The sequence below is a fragment of the Pezoporus occidentalis genome, unplaced genomic scaffold (genome assembly GCF_034315485.1).
Source record: "Pezoporus occidentalis ecotype Australia unplaced genomic scaffold, CSIRO_AGI_Poc_V1 ctg187, whole genome shotgun sequence".
Lineage (NCBI taxonomy): Eukaryota > Metazoa > Chordata > Aves > Psittaciformes > Psittacidae > Pezoporus > Pezoporus occidentalis.
In genome coordinates this window covers 155565-183349 of record NW_026913715.1, presented here as the reverse complement: position 1 = coordinate 183349, position 27785 = coordinate 155565, and the positions used below count along the sequence as shown (strand labels likewise).

Below are 27785 nucleotides of genomic sequence, written 5' to 3'. Positions count from 1 at the left end.
GCCCAGGACCTGGATGGACCCAGCCTTGGAGACTCGGCTCAGAAATCAGGTGGATGGCTGGGAGGGTGCAGGCCAGCGCAGGCCAGCCACTCGCTAAACCAGAGCTGTCATTTCCTCAGGGACCTCCAGGTCCAATCAAAGGACTTCGGTGTCTGGGCTTCCCAAACAGCTTGTGATGATTCTCTCCCAGGTGTCTCACTGCCAAAATCGTGCAGGGTACCAGGAAACCTCCCAGTAGCCTGTCCTACTGGGGGTGCATCCCTCAGCCCAGCAAAGACGTCCAGCTGGAGCCAGAATGATGCTTTTGCTTGGGGTGCTCCTACCACACCTCCATATTTCCAGCGTTACCTATAAACAGGAGCCAGCTCAGGGCTGGCCAGGAGCAAGTGCCTGCTGGGAATAGCTGGGAGTGCCCACACTGGCCCCAGCACTGAGCAAGCCCACAGCACATGTATGCAAGGCGTTTCGGTTTGGGTTTGAGCCTGTGGGCAATGAGGCTGTAAATCCAACCAGTGTTTCCACTGGTAGAGGAGAAAAATAAGGGGGTGCAGCAAGTGGAAGCGTGACTGGGGGCAAGTCCTGCTGAGCCAGTAGCTTTGCCTTGACACCCTGCAGGTGGGAGCTCCCCAGTGAACTTGGGACTTGGCTTCAAGGCCAGAGTTTTTCATCCTGCAGACACAAAGACTGGAAAGACCCCAGTGTATCCAAGGCTATAATCCTCCTCCTGGCAAGGATGCTTGCCTGGAAGGAAGATCAAACCCAAGCATAAGTCTCCATTCTTCCCTTACTTTCTAAACCGTTTTCTCTATCCTGTTTCCCAGGGCAGCGTCTCTGTGATGCCAGCCCAGGGGGGGCTCCCATGGCAAGGGATCTGCTCCCTGTTGTCCAGGCACCAAAGCAGCCAGGAAATAGGCGGCTTCTCTGGCAAAGTGCCCCTGGGTTCTCCCGGCTGCCCTGCCAGGAGCCCTCACACGACAGAGCAGACGCGGGGGGCATCCAGCCGTGGGACAGCTGCCGCAGCCAGGGGCAGCACAGGCTGCCAGGCTCCCGGTGCTGTCAGCTCTGCTCATGGAGCTGTGGCGCAGCACCTGATGAGCTGTTTCCCCAGGCTCATGGTAACAGGCTGAGGAGCATGCGACATGGGGCCCACTGGCCATCCTCAGTGTGAAGGAGGCAGGACAGATGATGGTAGCACACACGGGACAGACGATGGTAGCACACACGGGACAGATGATGGTAGCACACACGGGACAGATGATGATGGCATACACAGGACAGATGGTGGCACACCAGGAGAGATGGTGGCACAGACAGGACAAATGATGATGGCACATACAGGACAGATGATGATGGCACACGCAGAACAGATGATGGCACACACAGGACAGATGGTGGCACACACAAGACAGATGATGGCACACAGGACAGATGATGATGGCACACACAGGACAGATGATGGCACACACAGAACAGATGATGGCACACAGGACAGATGATGATAGCACACGCAGAACAGATGATGGCACACGCAGGACAGATGATGGTACATGCAGGACAGACCGTCTCCCACCACCACAGCAGCAAGGACAGCGCGAGGTGCCAGCAGCAGCCTGGGATGCACCTGGCTGTTTACAAGGACCCGTTTGCAGGGATAGCTGCAAAGGGACACTCTGGAGCACAAGGACAGGGGAGCAGGATCTACCTTTTGGCCAGGACTCAGCCACGGGAACCCTTCTTTTCCCATTTTGCTTCCCAGCCCTTGGTGCTGCCCTGCCCCGCTGCCTGGGCCTGCTGACAGCTCCTGCCCTGGGCAAACACCACTGGGAACTTTCCTGGAGACACTTCCTCAGCATCTGCCTCCCAGCAGCTCTCCAGCATCCAGGCTCATCTCCTTCCAGCAAACCCAGTGCTCCCCAGGGCTGCCTGGGAGCAGGGATGAGCTTCATGGAGCTGTCATGATCTGTCACTGAGATCAGCCTGTTGAACTGATCCATACCCTGGCCAGGGAATGAATCAGCTGTCATCACTTTTTAAAATCCATTTTTTTTTCCATATATAACCCTCCTTTTTCACCAGCATTGCCCACTCTGGGGCCTTTCGTATGAGCCTGCCTGCTGAATTCCCAGTGCACCCCTTGCTCCCCCAGCTCCCTTTAGGTTTTTATCTCAGTTGACTCAAACCTCAAACATGGGAGTCAAAGAACCCAAAATCCTGACATTTAGAAAGAAAGGAAGAGTTTGTGAGCTGCAGACATTTTCAGAGTTTCACTTTTCAGGTTTTGAACACAACTGCAAAACTGAAGTTTTATCTTTCAGGGAGAACTGGAGCTTCTGAGCTCATCATGGGATGCCACCAGCTGCAAGTTGAGAAAATCATGTGCTGTGAAACTCTCCAAAAGCCCCTGAAAGCCTCATTCATTTCCTCTTCTTCCTCACTACAAAACAGTACGACTTGTGAGCAGATGGATGCTCTGAGTACGCACAGGAATCTCTCCAGCTGCAGATGGACACCCTCAAATGCACCCCGGTGCTGCAGGTTTTCTATTCCTGCCCCAAAACAGAGACATCTCCGTGGGTTTTCAGGCCACTCCAGGATGGGCAGCTGGCTTAGTGCAAACCTCAGAAAAGTGAGAGGAGATTGCTTCAGCGTGAAGCAATGAGGGACTGCGGCACATCCCCTGCCTAACCCCACGGCACCGGTTCTCTCAGCTCTGGGAGCGGCAGCCTGGGTCCAGCCTCAGGATGGGTCCAGCCCCCCTCCTTCACTAATGTTTGCAACATAGTCTGAAGAAACACGGTCCCACACAGATGTTACAGGCTGCAGGACAGAAGAGCAAGCAGGGCCCACACCTGGGGTGGCACCGCTTAAACTTAAGTCACTGAGGCTGAAGCAGGTTGCAGAGGTGATGGAGTCATCGTAAGGGGAAAGGAGATGGAGAATAGCTGTGCTCTAGGATAATCTTGGAGGCCTTCAGAGCTAATGATGCTCCACTCAGAGCCACCACCCTGCCCTTTTAAGTCTGTGCTTTGTAACAGGGACAAAAGGAAAAGAAACACACAGGCAGGTTCATCTGTGGGAAGCTGGCAGTGCCACTTCCAGGTGCCACTCTGTGCCCGCTGGGATGGGGCCATGCTAGGGAAGGGCATGGGAAGGATGCTTTCCCACCTCCGGGTTCAGTCCTGCTCTCAGGCTTCAGCAGGTGGCTTGGATGAAAGTACTAAGTGCAAGTTTTCCAGCTTCAGCTGAATTTTGCTATTCGCGGGGTAGAAGAGCAACCATCACTCCTCACACTGCTGCTGGGAGCTGCAGGGAGCCAGTACCCTGCTCAGGGAAGACATTGTTCACTGGAATGAGTTTTTCCAGCTCAAAGGTCCCAGGGCAGGGCTCAAGTTAAACACTCACTGCAGAAAAATGAGACTTTGCACGAGTCTGAGGTTTGGCAGACCAGGGCTGCGGGACTTGCCAGAGGAGCACTCCACAGCCAGCAGCCGGCCAGGTCCAGCTCCAGAAACACACCCCGTGCTGGTGTCAGAGGAGCTGCGCAGGCTGGGAAGTCCTCACGAGAGCCACATCCAGCCCAGGCATGTAGGATGCTGCTGTTGGAACAGAAATGATCCTTCCCAGTACGTGTCAGCCAGATGGGAACTGGGCAGAAGTTGGTGTGGGCAAGCGTCCACATCCCGCTCCCAGCGCGTGCCTCTGCTCCAGCCTTGTCCTCCTCCTGCCATGGAGACACCTTGTCCTTGAGACTGCATTGGGTTTACATGGCCAGGTTTTGGTAGTGGGAGGCTGCATGGGTGGCTTCTATAAGAAGACACCAGAAGCTGCTCCCATGTTGGGCCCAGCCAGGTCCAACCATCTCCAAGATGGACCCACCACTGCCCAAAGAGCTAAGTTGGTGGCTCTTCTATAATAACATTTAAGAAAGGGTAAAAACCACTGCACAGCAGCTGAAGAGAGGAGCCAGAATATGTGGGAGCAGCAGCTCTGCAGATGCCGAGGTCAGTGAGGGAGGAGGGCAGGAGGTGCTCCCGGCACCAGAACAGATCCGCCTGTGGCCTGTGGTGCAGACCATAGAATTACAGAATCAGAATGAACCAGGTTGGAAAAGCCCTTTAAGCTCATCCAGTCCAACCCTTACCCCAGCACTGCCAAGGCCACCACTGCCCCATGGCACTGAGGCCTCGTCTCCACGCTGTGTGAACACTTGCAGGGACGGTGACTGCAGCCCTGCCCTGGGCAGCCTGTTCCAATGCCTGAGCACCCTCTGGGGCAGGAATTGTTCCTCAGCTCCATCTAAACCTGCCCTGGTGCAGCTTGAGGCCGTTTCCTCTTGTCCCATCCCTTGTTCCTTGGGAGCAGAGCCCAGCCCCTCCTGGCTCCATCCTCCTGTCAGGCACTTGTAGGCAGCGATCAGGTCCCCCCTGAGCCTTCTCTTCTCCAGGCTGAACCCCCCAGGTCCCTCAGCCCTTCCCCATCACACTTGGGCTCCGGGCCCTGCACCAGCTCCTTTGCCCTTCCCTGGCCCCGCTCCAGCACCTCAATGTCTCTCTTGTAGTGAGTCGCCCAGATGATGGTGAGGCAAGCTGTGCTCCTGCAGCCCACGGAGGTCCATGGTGGAACAGATATCCACATGCAACCCAGGGAGGACTCCATACCTCCACATTCCTGCAGCAGGAGCCTGCTCAGCCTCTGAGGTGTGCTTTGAGAGCCAAACTGCTGCCAGGAGCCTGCCCGGCTGCCACTGCATCCATCCCCCACCTTGTCATGTAGGAAAGCTTGCATGTACCTTGCATGATTCAGCTCTCCTTTCTCACTGCACATGTGCCTCCCTTTGGAAACGAGCCCTGAGCTCAGCCCTTTCAGCTCTGCTCTGGTTACCGGGTGCTGGACCACAGCAGGACTCCCACAGCTGGGGCCAAGCTGCCACATCCCGGCCAGCGCCAGCCAGAGGCACAAGGGCCCACATGGAGATCCTGAGCCCTGTCTGATGCTGCAGATGGAGCTCAGGCTGCTCTCATCCCCCTGCCAAGACTGTCTCACTGCAGAGTGGGAGGAGATGGGTGCCAGGTCCCACGGCTTCAGTAGTCTGTGTGAGGAGCCACATTTCCAGTGTCTGGAGTAACTGGATTCCCCTGGGAGTCACCAGGCAGCTCGTGGTGAGAAGCTCAAGCTCACCAAGGAACCAGGCTTAGACCCTTTACAGGTGCAAGTTTCACTGGTTTAAAAAATGACCATCTCAGGGCCCAGCCAGAGCATGTGCTCGCTGCACTCCTGGCTGGCACACACCTCTGAGCAAATAAGCCTGGGAGCAGCCACCAGTAACACAGTTATGATGTCCCCACTGTCCCCTCCTGCCACCCAGCAGTGTCCAGAGGTGACAAAGATGACAGCAAGTGTATGTGATACTTCCCTTGAGCTCTCTCCCTGTCTCCAGTTGTTTTCAGCTCATTTCCTGAGCCACATGTGATTTCCCAACGTCCCTGTACTTACACTCGTTAGTAGATCCCTCCTTCCTGGACTTGTCAAAAAAAACCCTTTGGGCACAGGCAAACCCCCAGCATCAGCACGATCCCTCCACAAGGTGCTCCTGCCACCCCTGGGTGGAGAACTGCCTACTTCAGGTTGGGTTAAATCTGGCTCCCACCTTCACGTCATGCGTTGGAAGAGCTGGTGGCTCTTCTCTTCTCCAGCCTCTTGGACAGTGCTCAGTTTCCAGATGCCCAGTTGTATCTTCTCTGGCTGGAGGCTCCCATCCTGCTCAGCTAGGAAGGTCCCTTCCCACCAGAGTTTCTCACAGTGATGCCTGCAGGCAGGGCTCACCCTTCCTGGGGCTCATCTGCTCCTCACGCACCACCCTGTGTGCATCCCAGGGAGCAGGATCAGCTCCTCGCAGCCCTTGCTGCCGCACTGACTTCACTCTGCATGCAGGTCCCACCCTGCATCCCACCTAGGGCTGAGCAGGACACTCACCATGGGACAGAGGTACTCTGTTACCTCACTGGCTGCCTCTGGCCTCTCAAATTTTCCCTCCAGCAATGTATTTTCCATTGCATTTAAAAATAAAACCTCAGCAATAAAAGCTCTGGCTAATTTTATACTGGGCCTGGTTTTCCCAGGCTCCTGCAGGATCTGGTGCCTCTCCAGCCTCATGGTGCTGGTTCCCCTCCCAGCACCAGCACTGCCCACATGACCGGGGAGATCCCACAGGGGACTGTAGGTGGACGTGGAGTGTCTGAGTGGATGTGGGGTCCCTGGAGTGGATACTGAGCCCTAGTGCTGCCCATGAAGGGGATTCTTTCTCTTTGCCTTGCTGGGGAGGCAGGAACCAAGTGGGAGGGCAGGGACTTGCTGTGTGGGGTGGGTGGCACAGTTTGGTGGGGTGTGAGCACAGACACGGTGTGACCGTGGACACGGTGTGAGCACAGACACGGTGTGACCGTGGGCACGGTGTGAGCACGGACACGGTGTGACCGTGGGCACGGTGTGAGCACAGACACGGTGTGACCGTGGACACGGTGTGAGCACGGACACGGTGTGACCGTGGACACGGTGTGAGCACGGACAAGGTGTGACCGTGGGCACGGTGTGAGCACGGACACGGTGTGACCGTGGACACGGTGTGAGCACGGACACGGTGTGACCGTGGGCACGGTGTGAGCACGGACACGGTGTGACCGTGGGCACGGTGTGAGCACGGACACGGTGTGACCGTGGGCACGGTGTGAGCACGGACACGGTGTGACCGTGGACACGGTGTGAGCACGGACACGGTGTGACCGTGGACACGGTGTGAGCACAGACACGGTGTGACCGTGGACACGGTGTGAGCACAGACACGGTGTGACCGTGGACACGGTGTGACCGTGGGCACGGTGTGAGCACAGACATGGTGTGACCGTGGAAACAGGGCAAGCACAGACACGGTGTGACCACAGTCATGGTGTGCACAGTGCCAGCGAGCCTGGCACGATGGGACCACGAACATGCTGTGCCCATGCCTGGGCCCACGTGTCTGCCCAGGGCAGGGGGTTTCTCCAGGAGTGCCTGACTCCCAGAGCATTGCCCTGAAGCAGTGCCAGGAGCGCTGGCACGCTGGTGTCTGTGCTGGAGTCTCCCTCCAGCAGCTCCCCATCTGCCTGGCATTTGAGTGTATTCTGTAGCCCCCTCACTGGCTGTGCTGGAGCTCTTGAGCTGCAGCAATTGTCTGCAGGGCCAGGCACATGCCCAGGCCTGGGTAGCTGTCACAGCCTGACACCGGCACACATGGGTACAGGGAAAACCACCTCCACCTCCTGCCCTGCGGCTGGGCTGGCAGCTTGGAGAGATGGACAAAGTTGCCTTGGCCCTGCATTACCCTGCAAGTGGGAGCCTCCAGCCAGCACAGCCACTGTGGTTGCAGCAGAGGGGGTGGGTGCCAGCCCAGGTAGTGAAGGGACCTGGCAGAAGAGATCCCAGAGTCCAAAACTGGTTTGTGTTGGAAGGGACCTTAAAGCTCCTCCAGCTCCAACCCCTGCCATGGTCAGGGACACCTTCCACTAGAGCAGCTTGCTCCAAGCCCCTGTGTCCAACCTGCCCTTGAACACTGCCAGGGATGGGGCAGCCACAGCTTCTCTGGGCACCCTGTGCCAGCGCCTCAGCACCCTCCCAGGGAAGAGCTTCTGCCTAAGAGCTCATCTCAGTCTCCCCTCTGGCAGGTTAAAGCCATTTCCCTTGGCCTGTCCCTACACCCCTTGTCCCAAGCCCCTCTCCAGCTTTCCTGCAGCCCCTCTAGGCACTGGAGCTGCTCTAAGGTCTCCCCTTCAGGAGCCTTCTCTTCTCCAGGCTGCCCCAGCCCAGCTCTCTCAGCCTGGCTCCAGAGCAGAGCTGCTCCAGCCCTCGCAGCATCTCCATGGCCTCCTCTGGCCTCGCTCCAACAGCTCCAAGTCCCTCTTGTGCTGCTGCCCCAGAGCTGGATCAGGGCTGCAGGGGGGGTCTCCCCAGAGTGCAGCAGAGGGGGAAAATTCCCTCCTCAACCTGCTGGCCTCCTTTCCGGCAGTCCCACATCCTGAACCTGCCAAGCAAAGATCCTGTGAGCGGGAAGAACCGCGTTTCCACTGGGAGAAAATCCCCGGAAAACTCCCTGGAAAAGCCACAGGATGCAGAGACCGGTCCCGGTGCAGCATGGGTGGGTGGGCTTTGAGCTCCCACTGTCCCCAGGCCATGGGTAGGAGCTGCAGCACCCCCACATGCCAGCATAGGCACCGCGGGACACGCAGCAAGGGAGGTGTTTGTGTGGGAGTCGGATCCTGTAGGATCCTGCTCCCTGCTCCCAGCGCAAGGCCCCAGCGGCTTCGCCTTTCTTAATGAAATAGAGGTTTGCAGCACTGAAGGATTCACAGCTCCTCTGGTTTCATAAGACCAGGCTCCACCAAGGGTGGGTGCCACAGAGGAAAGCTTTATGGTGGGAGGGAGAAAGGCTGTGGCCCCTGGAGAGGAGCAAATGCTCTCTCAGAATAGCATTGTTTGCTGAAGTTGGTTCTTTTTCTTTCTTTTTCTCTTTCTTTTTTCTTTTTTTTTTCTTTTTTCTTTTTTTCCATTTTTTTTTCTGCTGAATTTCAGATTCTGGAGGCCCGGGGATGTTTGTTCCTCTCTGGGAACTGGCAGCAGCACAACAGCTACTTATGAGAGGAAAATGTGAAAAATGGGCTGGAAAACAAACACGAGTTTGGACAGAGTTGCAAAACGAGACCTGAGCCATCAGTGTCCTGGGTGGTGCAGAGCACAGAAACCCTGGGGTGAGGGTGCCCCTGCAGACCCCATAAAGAGCCCTACCAGAATCAGGTGAGTGCCTCTGCCTGCCCTGGATGCAGGGATGTTACCAGGATGTTGCCGGGATGCTGGGCTCAGCCATCCCTGTGGGACAAGCCTGGCAGCCTGGCACAGAGCAGAGGCCATTGTCACTGACCAGCCCCATGGCCACTGATGAGAAGGTGTTTGAGCAGGAGCATCAGCACGAGGATGATGGGCTGCATCAAAAGGAGCGTGACCAGCAGGTCGAAGGAGGTGATCCTGCCCCTCTACTCTGCTCTCGTGAGACCTCACCTGGAGCATTGTGTGCAGTTCTGGTGTCCTCAACACAAAAAGGACATGGAACTGTTGGAACAAGGCCAGAGGAGGCCACGAGGATGATCAGGGGACTGGAACACCTCCTGTATGAAGACAGGCTGAGCAAGTTGGGGCTGTTCAGCCTGGAGAAGGGAAGCTGCATGGAGACCTCAGAGCAGCCTTCCAGTATCTGAAGGGGGCTATAAGGATGCTGGGGAGGGACTCTTCATTAGGGACTGTAGTGATAGGACAAGGGATAATGGGTTCAAACTGAAACAGGGGAAGTTTAGATTGGATATAAGAAATTCTTTCCTGTGAGGGTGGTGAGGCACTGGAATGGGTTGCCCAGGGAGGTTGTGAATGCTCCATCCCTGGCAGTGCTCAAGACCAGGTTGGATGAAGCCTTGGGTGACATGGTTTAGTGTGAGGTGTCCCTGCCCATGGCAGGGGGGCTGGAACTGGGTGATCTTAAGGTCCTTTCCAACCCTAACTATTCTATGATTCAATGTCTCTTACAAGCCCAAATTATTCTCTTCCTAAGCCATCAATATTAAATATTTAATGATGAAACCCATCCAATGATGGTGACCCATCCAGCTGAGCTCTCTCCAAGATGGCCAGGAAGATAGAAGGTTTTAGAAGATAAGGTCTAATGAAGATTTTTGGAAGCATCCCGAAGAAGTAGAAGCTATCTGCATGGCAGAGCTCAGCAAGAAGTACCAGGGCAGGGCCATTTTTCTCTGTGCTACTTAGAAATTACTTTTACATTTCCACTGGCCCTAAATAAAGCAGAAGAAAAAAAGGCAGTGTGTTTACAAAGCCCAAACCGAACTCAGAACACAAAATATTTTCATTTTGGCCTAAACAAAACCAGGGGGCTGAGGCAATAACTTCTGGGTTTCTTAGTCAATAACTAAAAAACTGTTTCTTTGTGTGATGAACACTGCATGGGAGCTGTTCATCTTCAGCAGGGACGGAAAAGCCACTGTGGCTTGAGAGCTGCTCAGTGCCTTTGTGGAAGTGAAGCAATGCAAAACCCCACTCAAGACCCACAAAAACCCCACTCAGGACTGCCCCTGCCCACACCCTGGCATCCACCATGCTCAGCCTTTCCCCACCGAGCCCAGTGCTGCCTGTGGCACAACACATCTGGAGAGTTCCTTCATCCCTCAGCTCCACACAGCATCACAGACTGGTTTGGGTTGGAAGGGACCTTCAGAGCTCATCCAGTCCAACCCACCTGCAATGAGCAGAGACATCTGCCACTAGATCTGCTTGCTCAAGAACCTGTCACATCCCTCCTGGGGACCCTGAGCAGTAAATGCAGATAAATCTTTTGCCATGCATGTGTGTGCAGCAGCACAAAGGGGGAAACTACCCACGCTTTGGGGCACGCTCTCAGTACAGTGTGGCCAGATTTCTGCTTCCCTTGCCCACCTCCTTTGCAGATCTACCCAAATTGCCCACCCTGTGATGCTGGCACCTGGTTTAGGTGTCTGCTGGGACCACAGCGGGGTCACTTGTGACAGCCTCCTCACAGGCAGGTCCTGACCAGCGCCAGTCCCTCCTTGGTGGCTCGGTGGCTGGAAGCCACCCCAGGGCGCAGGGGTGGAGGGGCACGGACTAGGACATTCTGCGTGCACTGGGCTGTCACTGCTGTGCCTCAGCGCTGCCCTGCGGGGCCCCATCCACAGGACACAGAGATGCGGCCTTGGCCACGACCCTTGCCTGGGGGTGGCTGCAGGATGCCCCTGTGCGGGCAGAGCAGATCTGAGCAGAAGGCCCTGCTGCTGCCAGCTTCCTGATGGGAAGTTTTGATGTTTTCATTTTTTTCTCTCAAGGAAAGGGGCCAGGGGACATCCCGACAGGTGCCACATCCCTGCCTGGTGCTTCCTTGGGCAGGTAGAGACCCCCCAGACCTCTTTCAGAAATCAAACCTGCCTGCCTGGGCCTGCGAGGCGTGGAAACAGATGGAGAAGTGCCCTGCTGCTGCAACTGTGCAGGCACAGAGCAGCCCGGGCTGCTGCCCTGGGGACCTGCCGCTCCGTGTGCCCGTGCCTACAGCTGTGAAACTGAGGCAGAGAAGTCAAACAGTGTCATCGTGTGGAGGGTTCTGATCACTCCCCGGGCCATGGCTGCAGCCCAGCTTCCAGCAGGCCCCGTCCATGCAGCCATTTCTGCCCCTTCGGCTGCCTGTCCCTGTCCCTGCCCCTGTCCCTGCCCGGGGCCGTGCTGGCCTGGGCACGCCCGGCATGGCCCCATCTCTCCGGAAGAGCGAGCAGAGCTGAGGGCAGGGCAGGAGGGGGCCGCCTCCACAGGGTCTGCACCCCACTAAGTGTCAACAAGGGGACCCTTTGTGCCTACAGGCGAGCGCGGTCCCGCCAGGCCAGGACCCCAGCCCCTGCTCTGGTGCGCAGCAGCCGCCCCTCTGTGGGTGACAGACCGGGGGGTGACGGCAGCTGCCTCCCGGTGCGATGGGAGCGCGGCCCCAGGCTCCGGCCCGCAGCTGCGATCCAAGCGGGGATTCCGGGAGCCCCGTCCCGTCGCGCTGGGTCTCCCCGGAGGGAGCTGTTGCCTTCAATGGGCTGTACCGGGGGAGCGGCTGTGCTGCCCGCACTTAACCGGGCTGGGGCTATGGCCTCAGGGAGACCTCAGAGCTGCAGGGAGCTGGCCGGGCGCTGGAGCAGAGCCAGGGTGCTGTGCTCAAGCCACCCATGATGGAGATGTTGAGGGCACCTGGCTCCAGTTATCCCCTGGGAATGAGCTGGGATGGGGCAGCAGAGGCTCACCCACCTTTGCCCCTGCCATATCCCACAGAGCAGAAGGCAAACCCGGTCCATTGCCACCTGGATCTTGGTTCCACCAAGCCTCGGTGGAAAATGAAATTTTTCCATGGCCGCAGCCAGGGCGGAGGAATGGGGAGCATGGAGTCAGGTAATACTGCTAAGGCAGAAGGCAGCTCTATCTCTGCCAAGAGGAGAAAGGCTTTGGCAAGCTGGAATCTGGGATACAAGCAGGGCTGTGGCAACAAGGTAACAGGATGGTCTGGAACAGGAGAACACGAGGGACCAAGGGGATGAGCAAGTGGTATCGGGTGCCAGCTCACAGGTCTGCGATGCACCAGGCACCCCTTCAGCCAAGACAGCCCTGCATGACCCAGGGCTCCCCATCCTGGTGAGGACCAGCCTCAGGACCCAGGGTCTTCTCCAGGTCATCACATCCTCAGTTCATCTCCCAGGGATTTGCATGGGTTAGAGCAGGACAGTGGGTACTCAGGACGTGGGCTGGCAGCCCAGGAGATGCTGCAAACCACCCAGAGCAGCGAGGGCCCATGATGGGCACAGCAGCTCCTGACCACGCAGCACGGAAGAAAAGAAAAAAAACATGAAAGGTTCAGGCTGGGGGCTCCAGATGCAGCTGCTCCTGTTGGCATTTGGGATAATTGTTCTGCTGGGAGAGCAGCCTTTCTCTAAGGGGGTAGCCGGGCACAGAGCCCAGCCTCAAAGGGCGTGAGAAGGGCATGAAGCTGGGCAGGAGGAGTGAATCTACAAATAGACCTGGGGGACTGGATCCTTCCCAAACCACATGGCTGAGGACAAGGATAAGATTCTGGGTGCCAGGCATGTTCCCAGGTTGAGTCCAGGCAAGGGCCAAGGGCACCATGCCCCCAGTAAGAGCCCCCATCACCAGGGTCTGACAGTGGGGACCCCCCGAGCAGCCTCACCCCGGCACCTGTGATGAATGCAGTGACATGAGCGTGGTCTGTGTGGTGTGACCCTGGCCCTGACAAGCTGCAGTGTGGCAGGGCTGAGGCGGATTGGCAGGAGCTGCCCTGGCTGGGGACAGCAGAGCTCTGCCCCAACTGCTCCCAGTGTCACCACAGCTCCACATGGCAGGCACCAGATGTGACCGGAGCCATGGAGGTGCCTTCACAGACCTATGCTAAAGCACTGGAGGGAACAAAGCCTGAAGGGAAGGTGTCACCCACGTCACCCAGTGCATTGCTTACAGACCTGGCCAGGACAGGCACTAAACCAGGTAACTGCCCCCATGGTGCAATGACACTGCAGTGAACACAGCCCAGACACTCAGGTGAGGATCAAGCACAGGCTGGACCCATCAGGGACCCAGAAACAGCATGGCCAAGCCAGAGGCACAGCTCGAGGTCAGCCTTGCTGCCCAGCCCCAGCCAGCCCCTCGGCTTCCTGAGATCCTCAGCACCGTCCTGCAGGGAGTGGGCCCAGGGCCAGCACTGCCAGGCCATGGCCAGGATGTTTCCTTGGCCCGTGGAGCAGGGGAAGAGCTGCCCTTGCTCCGCACACAGCAGCATTGAGCGCAGACAATGATCCTCTCTTACATTTGACAGCTCTCACAGGCTCTGCATCCAAGCAAAGGCTTCAAATGGGAACTGAGGGCAATTATCCCCCTCCTCCTTGCCCTGTCTGGGACTTGTGGCTACCATCAGCACCACTTGAAAGAGGCTGCAGCTGCAAAAGACTTGGCTGCATCCCCATGCTGGCTCTGGGAGGCTCAGCCCCTAAGGCTCTGCAGCACAGGAGGTCTGAGCTCACCAGAGGGGCAAGGGAAGGTGCCTCTGACCCCCAGAGCCTGAGGCTGGCCACCCTCAGCACAAGGCAGAGGGACATGGCTGCAGCACACAGAGCTGGCGTGGTCCCCTCTGGCTGCCCCTGCAGGAAGGAGTCAGTGCAGAGCACCATGGGCAGCCACAGGGGCCAGCTCTGAGGGAGGGCTGTGAACGACACCAGCACCACCTGAGGAGCACAAGCCCCCAGCACAGCTCCTGGAGGAGCAGCTGGGTGAAGGTACAAGCACTGGAAGGGGTGTGGATGGCTTTGTGACTCCAGCCACAGTGGTGAGGAGACACTGGGGGGACCCCAGCCCCAGGGGAAGCCCAGAGGGGATGGAAAAGGGCATGGGAACATGGCCTGGAGCAGGGACCCCTTGCAGGGACCCTCAGGCTGTGACTGTGTAACCTCAGCTCACCCCACATCCTGTGGGACAGAATACTCGAAAACATTAAGGCTCGCAGCAGCAGATGAGCTGATTCAAGCACAAAGAAGGCTAAATTAAATAATTCACCCCGCTTTATTACTCCCATGGACAAGAGACCCTTCTCAGAAAGAGGGTCACATTTAAGTCTCAGGCAAAACAAGCTGTGAACACCAGAGGTGGCATCACAAAAGTGGCCCAGAGGACAACTGATGTCCTACTCTCACAGCTAGAGGACACAACTAGTCCTGGCCTTGCTCCACCTCCCTCACCCTGGCACTCCGTTGATCCCTGCTCCATCACAGAGCAGCAGACACAAGGGTAGAGCAGGGATCCATGCGTTGCAGTGAGCTTCAAGTCAAGATCAACCTCAAAGAGAGGAGCTGAATGGGACACACAGCACTGGACACATAAAAACCACAAATAAGAAAGGAACTGGTCTGCACGGTGCTCAGGGCAGGGCAGGTCCAGCACCTTCTGCCCAGCTCAGTGCATTGTGCTCCAGCATCATGCCAGGAGAGGCAGGAAACAATCCTGTAGAGAAAGGTCCTGGTCTTGGAGCTACAAAGGGCCAGATTTGTGCTACATGGGAATTCACAAGGATCTCCTATGAAAGTACCATAAATATCAAGTACCAAGCCACAGTGGAAGACATCATTCAGCTCAAGCATCATCACTGAGCTGGGTGTGAAGAAGAGGTATCCTGAAATGCACCAGTCTAACAGGACCCATGCTTAGACCACCCCACCCTCCCAAGAGACCTGGAGGAAGGTGCAGTTCATACTCAGGATGTTGCCCCAGGAATCCAGCATCCACCACCAGGACAGGCAAAGCTGCCATTCCTCCACTTGGAGATACGCAAAGGAAAGAGCCCATCAGCACCCACTCCATCGCTCAGTTCATTACAAAACCCTACCCTGAAGCCTCCTCAGAAGTCAGGCTTGTGTTAGCATCCTCCTGCTGCAGGACTTCCCCTTTCCTTTTAAAGTCATCATGGAAAAAAAAAACCAACAAAGTCTGGCAGTCATAAGAATCCATTTGCCGGGTCAAGGCAGACCAAAGGACTTGGAAGTGTCTGCCTCAATCTGCAAAGAGCCTGGAACTGCAGCTCAGACGTACGGGCTACCTCGTTCGAGTCTATGGCTCATGAGCTACAGGAGCCTGCACACATGTAAACAGCAACTATGGCATCACTACTGCAATTGGAAAGAGGGATTGCACCAGAGGAGCATCAGCTCAGGTGCTGCTCTGGCCCAGGACAGTGTCACTGGCAGGCAGGACTCAGGCAGCAGAGGGGCCAGGTAGGCCCCATCGGATTTTCAATTTGTCTTCCAACAGCAGCACAAGCAGGGGTCAGGCCACCCCCTCCAACAGCCATGCTTGCCTGGAGGTGCCAGCAGGAGTGTTGAAGATACGTGCTCTTTTTAGGACAGCAGCCAAAATTCAGCCCAAGTGAGGCCAAGGGCACAGCAGCTCCCCCCACACAGGCAGTGGCCATTTCCTCCAGCACATCAGGGACCCGGGGCTGGGGCACGATCTCTGAAGTCCCCTTAGAGATGGGAAAGGAGCAGCTTGAGAGCAGCACAGCTGAAAAGCCCAGCGGCAAAGCAGTGCAGGGACGCTCCCAGGTGGGGCCAAGGAAGTTCCAAGGGGTTCCTGGATTCCTCCTACAAAGATGCCACCAGCAGTTCCGGACATCAGGATAAAACACCTGGAGCAACGGATGTGGTGGGTTTGGGGCAAAAGTCTCATGAAACCCCCAGGAAAGCTTGAGGCCGGGGAGGTGGGAGCTGGGTGCTAGATGAAGGTGGAGTCCAGCTGGCTTGTCTCATGGTTATTGCGGGCATGAGCCTCAAAGAGCTGCTTGATCAGGGCAGATTTCTCCTGCTCCAACTGGGTGATGCGCTCGCTCTTGTCAGTCACCTCCTGCGTGGGGCAGAGGAAAATGCTGTTCAGGAGGAGAACACCACCATCTGCTGTGCTGCAGGTGCTGGGATGTGAACCCCAGCAGTGAGCATGGCCCCGACTTCCCCAGCAGCCCTGCTCACAGATGACGGCTGCAACATCTGCACTCTCTGTGACCTCCATTTATTCCATTCCTGCCCATGGACCATCACCCAGCAAACAGCTGGACACAGCTGCATGACAGAGGGTCTCCATGTGCAACCCATGTGCCCTTCTCTGAGATGGGCAAGGTTGGCCAAGCTGAAGGAACACTTTCCACTGCCTTGTATTCCTTCTGTCCATCTCATTCCCCACTCCTCTCCCAGCCCCCCTCCTTAGAATCTCCTTCCCTTTCTCACCCCTCACCTTGGTGAGAAGCCGGTTTTGCTCCTTCAGCATGTTGATGGCTTGCTGGGAGCCTGCTGAGGCTGGGGACACCACAGGGACCAGCCTGCTCAGAGCTGAGGAGGGGTTTGCTGGCTGCAGAAAAGATGAAGGGAAGGGATGAGACATTGAGCCTCCTTCCCAGAGGCCCACCCCAGCCCTTCTCCAAAGCCAGAATCTGTTTCTGTGGCACACAGGGAACTGAGAGAAGCCCAGCACAGGATTAAGATCCCAGCACAGGATCTCAGGCAGGCAGGCAGACATGGAAAGCATTTCTGCCAGGAGCCCAGTGGGACAGCCAGCTCAGCAGGATTGTTTCCTTATTCACTTGACAATGTCTACACCTTTTTTTGGATTTGCTTTAGCCTCCCGTATACCTTGAGCATCCTCAGCCCAGTTGGGGCCTGGCTGTGCTGTCCTCTGGGCCATTCCCATCCCTCCTCTTGCCCACAGAGCCAAGTCACGTCCCCAGAGCCCAGGAGGCAGCCCCGATGTCAGCCCAGCCACCACAGCGGGGGATGACAAGGATCTTGGGAGGACAAGGACAAAAGGGACATGAGCTTGGGACCCATGACACAGGATGGGCCCCAAGCTCACGCAAACAAAGGTGCTGATGTGGTGCTCTCACCTTGCCAGCAGTGGACAGGAGGTCACCCAGGCAGCGGTTTACTTCCTGCAGCTTGGGGACCAGGCGCCCCAAGTGGCTTTGGCTGCCCTCAGTTGGAAAGTCCTGGGAGATGGGGAGGAAGAAGAGGCTGGGGGTTACTATGGAGCTGGCTCCAGGTCCAGCCAAGTCCCAGCCCACTTCTCCAAACCCACAGAGCAGCCCCAAACCCTCCCAAGCAAGTGGGTGCCTCAAGAACAAGTCCCATACTCACCGCACTGGTTTTGTTCTTCCCCAGAAGCCTCTGGCGTTCCTGCATGAACTGGATGTGCTGGTGGTACCACTCCCAGGCACACTCGACCAGCTCCAGACCCTGCAGCAGGAAATCCTTCTCCTGTTCCAGCTCCTTCATGTGCTTCAGCTGCATGACAGAGGATGCAGATGTGTCACTCTGTTCCCACCAAGGCCTTGTCAAGCCCCAGGAGCTAGTTTCATAAGGCACAGGGATGAGGATACAGTCTCAGCTCCTTTCCCCATGAAAGACTATAGAGGAGTGGGCTGATGGCTGCTACCTGATGCTGCTTCAGAAGAAGAGTTCTCTGGTTTGGAAGAACAACTGAGGCAGGTGAAGGACAATCAGGCCATCTCTACCCTCTTGCTCCCCACTGACAAAGCAGGTTTCTCCACCTCATATTTATTCAGTGACACAAGAGCAGGGCCTACAGCCACTTCCCAACACTGTGAACCTCAGCCAGCAGCACAAACACACCCGGCTTTGGGTGAGCAGTAAAGAGCCAAGCTAGATGTGCAGACTGGAAGCCGCACTCTACACCCCAGGCACCTCTGAGCAGAGCACAGCATGCCTTTCTGCTGAGTGTCTCTGCTGGTCTTTCAGGTTCAAGCACAAGCATCACCTGGAGAGGATGTGGGGACTTTCATACACCCAGAGAGCTGCTACTTGGGTGTCTGGAGCTCCTGTCCACAGACAAGCCCCTGGGACATGCAGAGCAGGCGCAGCCTACAGCCAAGGCTGCTGTAGGCCAGGCAGCCCAGCTCCTCGACCAAGAGCAGAGCTGGAGCAGGGGTCTGTGCCACAGGGGATGCAGGGACCCTGCTCCACTGCCACCTTCTTCTGCTGCCCCTCAGCACTGCGCTGCCACTGGCAACTGCAGAGGTGGTGGGACAAGAAGGGACATCCTGAGAAACAGAGCAACTGGTGCAGCAACCCTTTCATCAGCCATCACCCAGTGAGCCCAGGGCTCCTGCTCCCCTTCCCCTGAGCAATGCTGCCCTGTTCCACTGGCCCCTGCCCCCCTGTCTCCATGCCAAGAGTATGGGGAGCTGACTGCCTTGCTGCCTCTGTTGTGTCCTCTGCCACAACACAGCCTGGCTTCCACTGCCCATAGCACAGACTGGGCTCCAGGAGAACCTCCTCCAGGCAGCAGTGGGATTTTGATCACCCAGAAGCTGCTGGATGCTCAGGAACCTCTCCTGCTGCTTTGGACAGCATCTTGAGAGGGGTGATTCAGCTCAGAAGTGGACCTGAACAGATCATAGAAACATAGAATGGTGAAGAGCTGGAAGGGACCTTAAAGCTCCTCCAGTTCCAACCGCCTACCAGGGGCAGGGACACCTTCCACTGGAGCAGCTTGCTCCAAGCCCCTGTGTCCAACCTGCCCTTGAACACTGCCAGGGATGGGGCAGCCACAGCTTCTCTGGGCACCCTGTGCCAGCGCCTCAGCACCCTCACAGGGAAGAGCTTCTGCCTAAGAGCTCATCTCAGTCTCCCCTCGGGCAGGTTAAAGCCATTCCCCTTGGCCTGTCCCTACAGGCCCTTGTAAAAGATCCCTACCCTGGAGACATGTGAGACCACACCAAGACCTTCCTCAGGCCACCAGCACTTCCCATCCCCACTGCCAGCCCTGAAGCGCCTTAAGTGCCCCACACCGGCCTCCTCCCCACCTGGATGGACAGACTGACCAAAGGGGACATACCCAGAGGAAGAAGCGCAGAGCCTTGATGCTACGCAGGCTGTTGCTGAGGGGCATGAAGAAGGTGCTGTATGTGACAAGGACTCTCACCCAGCTTGAGCTGCAGGCAGCCACTACCTGGCCTGCTCCAGTCCCACCAGGCTTGCTGGCCAGTTTGGAGACTGGAGGAAGAGGCAGCATCCCACAGAGCAGTGAAACACCACCAGGGACAGAGGGCATCTCTCTAAGGATGGGAAGCTCTGGGGCAGTGGCAGCTTCTGGGGCAGGAAGAAGACAGAGCCCTGCACTTGGCTGCTGCTGCCCAGGGTAGGAGGGGAAGGGACAGTGCTGTACGCTGGGCTGCAGACAAATGGAAGCGCTCAGCCTCATACAGAACATCTCATCCAGCCACCCCTGTGGCCATGGAGAAATGAGGCCGATCAATGATGGACTGGCTGAGAACAGCAGCTAAGCAGACACCAGCAGTGGTGGTGCAAAGGGTCCTGGGCTGCAGTACAGCCCCACACCTCTGCTGCTGCTGCTGCTGCTGCTTGGGATGAACCAACCCTGGTGCACCTAAGAGTGCTGGATGGATACCAGTATTCCCAACCCCCATTAGGCACTAGACAAATCAGCCTAATCACAGCTGAGAGCTTTGTGTCTTCTGGGGCCTAACATACTCCAGCATGGGGAAGAAGGGAAGAAAGGCAGAGGGACTCCTTCCTACTGCTTACCCAACAGCCTGGGAAAACAGGCAAGCCAGAGCTCAAGGCAGTGGTGGGCTCCAGCCTGGAGCTGTACTCTCAGGGAAAAGCCTTGCCAGGGAAAGGAGGAACCTTCCACTATCCAAAACAGTAACTTCCAGCCACCAAAACCCAGAGAATCAGTCCCATCCCAGACACACACACACCCCTACATAACTCCTTGCCAGGACCTCTCATTAGAGACCTCCTCAGCCCAAGAGCACCCCAACCCTTTGCATGGCTGCAGGCCCAACAAACCATGAGTGTGCACAAGCCCCTTCTCCTCAGGCCAGGCTCTACAGCACGTTATGTCCCCCAGGGCCAGGCCAGGCTGTAATCAATGCTGCCCAAGCCACTGGTCAGCCCCACTGGGCTCAGGGTGATACCAGGGTGCAAGGACTGGAAGCGCAGAGGTGACAGCAGCACCTCTGACACCAGCCAGAGCTCATCCCGCCAGTCACGCACTCATCCTGCAGGCTGGGTCCTGGCTCTCATCCCAGGAAAAACCAGCTTGAGCTTGTGGACAACATGCCCAGGCAGCTCCTCCATCCCATTTCAGAGCAGCGCAGATCCCTTCATCCAGGGATTCTGACCCAAGCCTCTCCACACATGCATGGAGAGGAAGGCAGAGCCCTCCATGCTGGGCTGCCCAGCTAAATTCAGTGCTGATTTTTCTGCATTACTGGCAAACAACCTCTCAGGAGCCACGAGAATCTGCATGCTTGAGCTCCAACCTTCAGAGCACAAGCGGTGGGAGACCCAGCCCAGCACCACCACTTGCCAGCACAGAGCATACCTGACCTCCACTGAGTACTTGAGGGGCCCAGAGATGCACCTGCTCCTACACCTACATGTTTGCTTTTCCCTTCCCGGGATTTTGCCCACTGGTAGGCACCTGTGCAGTCAAATGCTGGCTCCACAGACTGACCTCACTCCAGGAGAAGGCAGGGGAACACATGCCTCTGGCCCTGTCTGGCACGATTCAGGATGGAAAGCACCTCAGAAGCAACAGCAGGACCTCCACATACATCAACAGAGCTTTGTATGCCCAATATCAGGATCTGCCCAACACCCCACAGTTCACACATGCAGGACTGGGCAGTGGGGAGCCACAGCCCAGAGCTGGTGTCAGTGGTGAGGGACCCTGTGACCCACCTTTCCCCAGGGACCAGGACTTCCCCAAAGTCTGTGAGGGTGCTGAGGCGCTGGCACAGGGTGCCCAGAGAAGCTGTGGCTGCCCCATCCCTGGCAGTGTTCAAGGCCAGGTTGGACACAGGGGCTTGGAGCAAGCTGCTCTAGTGGAAGGTGTCCCTGCCCGTGGCAGGGGTTGGAACTGGATGAGCTTTAAGCTCCCTTCAACCCAAACCGGTCTGGGATTCTATGGTATGACCAAGGTCCCCTTCACTGGAGCCTGTGGCAGGACTGTCCCCTTACCATGCTGAAGTCCACGCCATTGGTGATGGTGTGTCTCCGATGTTCTGCACGTCCTCTCTGATGCCTCCGAGCATCCCCAGCCCCTGGATGGCCACTGTCTCCCTGGGACTGCCCAGCAGCTTTAGCATCACCACCTGTAACAAAGGAAAGCATAAGGCCACCAGCTGCTATCTGCAGCATGGCCTTGCAGACATGGCAGGGAGCAGCTGAGCAAAGCACCAGACCAGGTGCCTGCTTGCAGGCAGAGCAGGCTTCAGCAGCAACTTATTTGGCTGTGCCAGGTTGGCAACACACCTTGGTCATCTGCAAAAAGCAGACAGCTTCCAGGCAATGCTGTTTCAGTCCTAGCACAGGCAATTAAACCATTACCAACACGGGCTACCCTTGTCCTGTCCTCATGAGACCCCTGGCTCCCACTCAGTGGCACAGGCTCTGCCCAGAATCTGACTCCTGAAGGCATCTCCTGCTTGGTGATGGGCTTGGCCATGCAGACATTCTCTCCCCAAAGCCTGTGCCTGTGGCCTAACCATGAGTAAATCAGGCTGTAGGTTTTCCAAAATGTTATTCAAATCCCAGCATCCCACCCTGCAAAAGACTGATCTCTTACAAACACGACACTGGTGCAAATCCAGGCATGACCTTTCTGCAGGTTTTCATACCGGCACGTTTCAGGCCAGATCAGCCACCTCCTGCCCATGTTGCCTGTTTGCCCAAGCAGGTATTGGCTGGGCACCTGCAGCAGAGTCAGTACAAGCCCCACATCACCCACCCTGGGGAACTCACCGGGAACAAAGCCCTGCAGCATGGCCAAGGCCAGCTCAGAGCCTGGTTCTGGCCAAGCACCGCCCCAAACCGCGGCACCAGAGCAGCCAGCACCATCTCGACATGCCTGGGCAGCGAGTGCTCCACCTCCCTTTGTGCCAGCTCCAGGCAGACCCTGTCTTGTATCCAGCCCTTGCTGCTGCAGACACCTCTCCTTCAGAGTCTCTTTCCCAGGCTGGCCATGGCACAAGAGCAGCAGAGAGGCAGGCGAGCAGCACGGAGGCAGGCAAGCAACGGCAGGCAGAGACAGCCAGGGAACACGCCTCCTCCTCAGGACTGCTGCCCACCTATCTCCCAGACACCCTTACCCATCGCCACATCTTCTCCCCCATGCAGGCTCCCAGGCACCAGCGCTGCCCAGCACAGGTCCAGTGTGTTCTCTGCTGCATGGGCACAAAAGGCAGCAGGTACCAGGACAGGGCAAGTAGCATTCTCCAGGCTGGCACCCACAGCCCACAGCTCCACAAGGCTCCTCAGCCAAGCACATGGACACAATGAAAGAGGGATACAGAGCAGGAAAGGACAGCACTGGGCACAGAACCACTCTCTTTCACCTTGAAGGCAATGAGGTCTAGGAGAGCTGCACCATACTGGGGCTGTCTGTACTGGCAGTTTCAGCAAGAGGAGTTGGACCCTGGCTTAAGGGGCAACAGGCCACGCTACACAAGTGCCCTGCTCAGCCTGTCATGTTGTGTCTCTGAGGAAAGAAGCTACTGTGGCATGGGAAAAATCCTCTTCTGGTTTACCATGTGTCTCTGCTTCCTCCTGGCTTCCCCTCCTCCCTGGCAGAGCATGAGGCTCACAAAGTCCTTGGCCAAACCAAAATATCCTTGTTATCAGCTCTGTTCCTGAGCTGAAAGTCAAAACACTGCACTGCACCAGCTACCAAGAAGGGGAAAAATGACTGCTACTGCTGAACCCAGGACATTATCCACCCCTTATTCCATACCATTCACGTCATGCTCAGATCCCACATTTTCAGTATACCATCACTCTTATCTCAGTGCATGGACCAGTCCCTATAAAGCTGCTGAGTCCATCTGGTCCATGATGTCAGGCTCCATCTCTTGTAACAGCCTTCCAGAGCAGGAGAGACTGTGTGCAGTGTTTTGACTTTCAGCTCAGGAACAGAGCTGATAACAAGGATATTTTGGTTTGGCCAAGGACTTTGTGAGCCTCATGCTCTGCCAGGGAGGAGGGGAAGCCAGGAGGAAGCAGAGACAGGACACCTGACCCAAACTGACCAAAGAGGTATTCCATAGCACAGCACGTCATGCCCAGGATGCAACTGGGAGTTAGCCGGAAGGGCCGGGGACTGCAGGGTTGGAGGAGGTATCGGTCTTGGTCGGGCTGGGGGGGCGAGTTATCGGTCGGCTGGTGGTGAGATGATGTATTCTCTTCCCTTGTTATTTCCTTTATCATTATTATCATTGGTGGTAGCAGTAGTGATTTGTGTTATACCTTAGTTACTAAACTGTTCTTATCTCAACCCGTGGGAGTTGCATTCTTTTCGATTCTCCTCTCCGTCCCTCCGAGAGCAGGGGGAGGGCAAGAAAGGGGGGGAAGTGAGCGAACGAATTACCTGACTGGGTTTAAACCACGACACCATGGCATCCTGCTTCTCCTACCAGCAAGAGCATCATCATAGACAGGTCTCCAGCATGTCAATAAACACAGTCTTTGCTGTCACCCATTCATGTTGTTTTTGTTTCATACCCCCATATCTACCTGGCAAGACCACTGCAAATACACGCATGCTCTCCTAGCAGACCTGTAGCACCGCCTGTTTGGGAAGCTGAGGAACAGCCCCGAAACTAGAGCTAGCTTCAACAGGCAGAATCCCAAAGCAAAGCTAGGAACACCTTTGGGAAACATGTTAAAAAGGTTTTCATGGCTGTTAATTGGAAGCGCCAGGTTGAGCTGAGCTGAACCTGCAATAAGAAGGTGCTCCCTGGTCAAACAACTGAGCTCTGTGTACCTGAGCTGACAATGTAGTGGCTAAACCAGGACCCCTGCTAATGAGCTGAGATAATTTCATCTTTGGCAAAGAGCAGTTCCAGCTCACCAGAGGTGGATGAGATACGGCCTCAGGGCACAGGCCCAGCATTCTCCAGCCAAAGCAGGTGCCCAGGACCGAGCAGACACCTCATGGTCATTTACACATTTACATACCTATCCTTGGCAATGGACAGTAACTGCTCCCTACAAACCACCCCCTCCTGCCTGCAGGGGCCACCGACACTCCAGGCAGCTGACAGAGCCAGGCCACCCCAGCAGTGGGGGCCAGTGCTGTGCAGGGAGGAGGCAGCAGTGCCCAGGCCACCACAGACATCCTGGGCGAGGCACATCCTAATCTGAACTTCCTCAGGTCTCAGCTCACAATGGAACCGCAACAGTAAAGACCCCAACACCAAGACACTTAGATGCTGCTGTGACAGGCCACCAGTAGTAGGGAAGCCATCACAGAGACTTTCCTGGCCAGCAACTTATCCAGTATCAGCCTCACCGTCCCGGCAGATGTTGTTGGCTCCCCAGAGAGCCGACAATGGTGGCCAGCAGTGGTTCATGGGCTGCCCCAGCACTGCTGGGCTGATCACAGCCCCAGCCTCTGCCATCTTGCTGTGATGTGAGTCCATCCAAATCACCTCTGATGCAGGCAGATGTCCCTGGACCAGAAAGCAGAGCTGGGGTGGCATCCTGTGAGTACCCCCTTCCCCCAAAATGCAGGTAGGGAGACTTTCTTCAGACTGTGTAGTTGATGAGCACTGATCCACCATCTCGCTGCCCTTGGTTTGGTTCTTACAGAAACTACCTCAGGCAGCTGAAGGCTGAGAGCAGCCTCAACCCTAAATGATAAGTTTAATGGAGACAGGTCTTTCGGGATCCACAGGCAGCTCTCGGCACATTTCTCCACAGCAAGAGCTGTGTCCTGCCACAGCAGCACTCAGCCTCGCAGCCTGGTGAGAATATCTACCCATTCATCCACACCTTAGGAAACCCTCGACAGTAGGAGGGAGCACTGGGCAGCTGTGCAGGATCCGGAGCTAAAAGAAACAGAATAACTGAGTTATGATGTTTGCTAAGCTGCTGAATCCAAGTGAGATTCCAGCCCTTTGCCAGAATAGGGCCCTGTGCTGCAGGAAGCTGGCAGCAAAGGCTGTGGCACAAACCCTACCTGCAGGCTCCAGACATCAGTATAACATCAGCTTACGGTGGGAAGATCCTCAGCAACCATGAAGCTGCTGTAATCACCTGCTCATTCCTTTCTAGGGCAGAGCTTTCCATTTGCTGTTTATTTACCAAGCAGGATTTTTGTTCAGGTTTTTCCAGATTTACTCTGTTGACAACAGAAGAACCAGCCTGCTTAATAATATTGCCCTAGATGAAGCTCCAGTAATTAGTCTGGAGGCAAAATGGAAAGCAGAGAACCTCAGCCACAGTTAAAGGCTTCTTCTCCACCCAACAGAAGAAAGGACTGGGAGGGAGCAGGGGAGAAGCAAAGGCAAATCAGCCTAACTTTCCCAAGGTTGAGGCAGTCATTGCGCTCCAGTGTTGAAATAACAAACACCAGCTCCTCACACAGACCTTCATGTCTGTAGATCTCAAAGCACTTCACAGATCATGGGCATGTAGGGACAGGCCAAGGGGAATGGCTTTAACCTGACAGAGGGGAGACTGAGATGAGCTCTTAGGCAGAAGCTCTTCCCTGTGAGGGTGCTGAGGCGCTGGCACAGGGTGCCCAGAGAAGCTGTGGCTGCCCCATCCCTGGCAGTGTTCAAGGGCAGGTTGGACACAGGGGCTTGGAGCAAGCTGCTCTAGTGGAAGGTGTCCCTGCCCGTGGCAGGGGTTGGAACTTCATGAGCTTTAAGGTTCCTTCCAACACAAACCAGTCTGGGATTCCAGGAGTCTAAAGAATTATTACCTGCATCAGATAAACCCAGAAGCCTGGTTTCCTGATTACATCACCTACTGACTAGCAACAAACTGAGATGCCAGTCAAATCACCTGCCCCTTGCCAGGGTCAGGGTCCCACTGGGGGTGGCAGACCCAGCACAGGGACCCCAAGAGCTCACAGGGACCTCAGGTGGCCTCTGCAGAGCCTGGCCATCAGGACACCACTGGGGGACAGCAAAGCACAATAAGGGGAGACCTTATTGTGGCCTTTCCGTACTTCAAAGGGGCCTATAAGAAAGATGGGGAGAGACCTTTTAGCAGGGCCTGTTGCGACAGGATGAGAGGTGATGGATTTAAACTAAAATTGGGAGATTCAGGCTGGATGTGAAGAAGAAATTCTTTACAATGAACGACTGAATGGTGCAACACTGGCACAGGTTGCCCAGAGGTGGTAGATGCCCCATTCCTGGGGACATTCCAGGCCAGGCTGGATGTGGTTCTGAGAAACCTGATGTAGTTGAAGATGTCCCTGCTTACTGCAGGGGCGCTGGACTAGACAACCTTTGAAAGTCCCTTTCAACCCAAACCATTCCGTGATTCTATGATCTCTCTGATGCTACTTTCCCATTTATTTATTCTCATAATCAGCGCTGCGGCATTATCCAAACAAAAAAGGTGGATCAGGCTTTCCTATTTTTTTGGTCCAAAACACAGATGAAATGGTGAACCCAGTGTCTGAGGGCACAGCACAGCACCCACTCGAGCTCACGGCTGCTCCGGTACTGGGGCTCCTGCTGACGCAGGCGACACTCCGAGATGACCATCGGCAGCACCAAAAGGTCACCGGCAGCCTCTACGCCGGGGACAACTGCGAACACGTTATGGTAAAGCCCTTAATTTTTCCTGTCACTGCTATGAACAGACAGGCCCGCGTGAGGAGGGGTGCGAAGGGAAGGAAGCACGAACCCGAGGCAGGCGGAACGGCACTGGAGCCCAGGTCAGAATCATCGGTAACTTCTCGAGTTCGGCACCCGGCTCGCGGGTCCGAGGCGATGCTCAGGCCTCGCAGGAGCCTCAGTGTCACAGCCGCCCCCGCCCGGTCCCCGCTCACCTCGGCCGCGGTGCTGGCCGTGCCCCGGCTCCCGCTGCCCGTTGCTCTTCCTGCGCCGCTCCTCGGCACAGCGCGGGCTCGGCGGCTTCTCCTCGCTCCGCCGCCCGCCGCTCTCCGCCGGGGGGTCAGCCCCGGGCAGGGAAGCGCGCAGCCCCAGGACGAACCTCTCGAAGGTGAGGTACCCGCTGGCCGGTGCCGCCCGCCGCAGCCCCTCCATCACCCCGGCGGGCAGCTCCCGGGCTTCCGCTCCCCGCCAGCGGGACTCGATCTCCCGTAGGTGCACGTAGCCGCGCCGCCGGTCATCCAGGATATCGAAGAGGGTGCGCAGGCTCTGCAGGAACGCCCGGGGAAGACCCTCGGTGCCGGCGGGGAGCGGCCGGTCTCCGCGCTCCAGGGCCATCGCCACCGCCGCTGCGGCTCTCGAGCGTTACTCGCCTCTCCGGCCCCGCGCTCCTATTGGTTGGTGGCGTTGGGTCCCGCGCTCTCATTGGCTGGTGGCGGCCGGTCGTGCTGGCCATTGGCTGAGGGAGAGGACGAAGGTTTTGAGTTCCGCGCGGTCCCCTCCCCACGCTCCATCGGGGAGAGGATCTGAGATGGGGAGGCCCCGCCCACCCATCCCGGTGCCGGCTCCGGGACCCGCCGGGCGGAGCCTCTGCCGGGCCCTCAGCACAGATCAAACCCCCATTCCCCGCCCGGCAGAGCTGCACCGCTGCTCCCATTGACCGGCAGAACTGCGGGTACCACTGCCCGCGCCCGACTGCAGCGAGTGCCTCTGCTGCCGG

At 56.7% G+C, this 27785-nt stretch overlaps 1 protein-coding gene across 1 annotated transcript; it reads right to left on the bottom strand.

Annotated features, from left to right (window-relative positions):
- Nucleotides 1-14174: 14174 nt before the first annotated feature.
- Nucleotides 14175-27466, bottom strand: SAPCD2 (suppressor APC domain containing 2). The gene is made up of 6 exons (XM_062615970.1): nucleotides 27004-27466; nucleotides 21177-21310; nucleotides 17304-17450; nucleotides 17054-17155; nucleotides 16408-16521; nucleotides 14175-16023 (listed from the first exon to the last, which is right to left on the bottom strand). The coding sequence occupies exons 1-6, from the start codon at nucleotides 27401-27403 to the stop codon at nucleotides 15895-15897; spliced, it is 1026 nt and encodes a 341-aa protein (XP_062471954.1). The 5' UTR covers nucleotides 27404-27466; the 3' UTR covers nucleotides 14175-15894.
- Between the last annotated feature and the right edge of the window lie 319 nt (nucleotides 27467-27785).

Excerpts from the sequence above, each read along its gene's own strand:
- SAPCD2 (XM_062615970.1), bottom strand. The coding sequence starts at position 27,403 with ATGGCCCTGGAGCGCGGAGACCGGCCGCTCCCCGCCGGCACCGAGGGT. Across the intron at positions 17,451-21,176 it reads ATGGCGTGGACTTCAGCATG|CTGAAGCACATGAAGGAGCT; the intron begins GTAAGGGGACAG and ends TCTGTCATGCAG. Across the intron at positions 16,024-16,407 it reads AAAACCGGCTTCTCACCAAG|GAGGTGACTGACAAGAGCGA; the intron begins GTGAGGGGTGAG and ends TGCCCCACGCAG.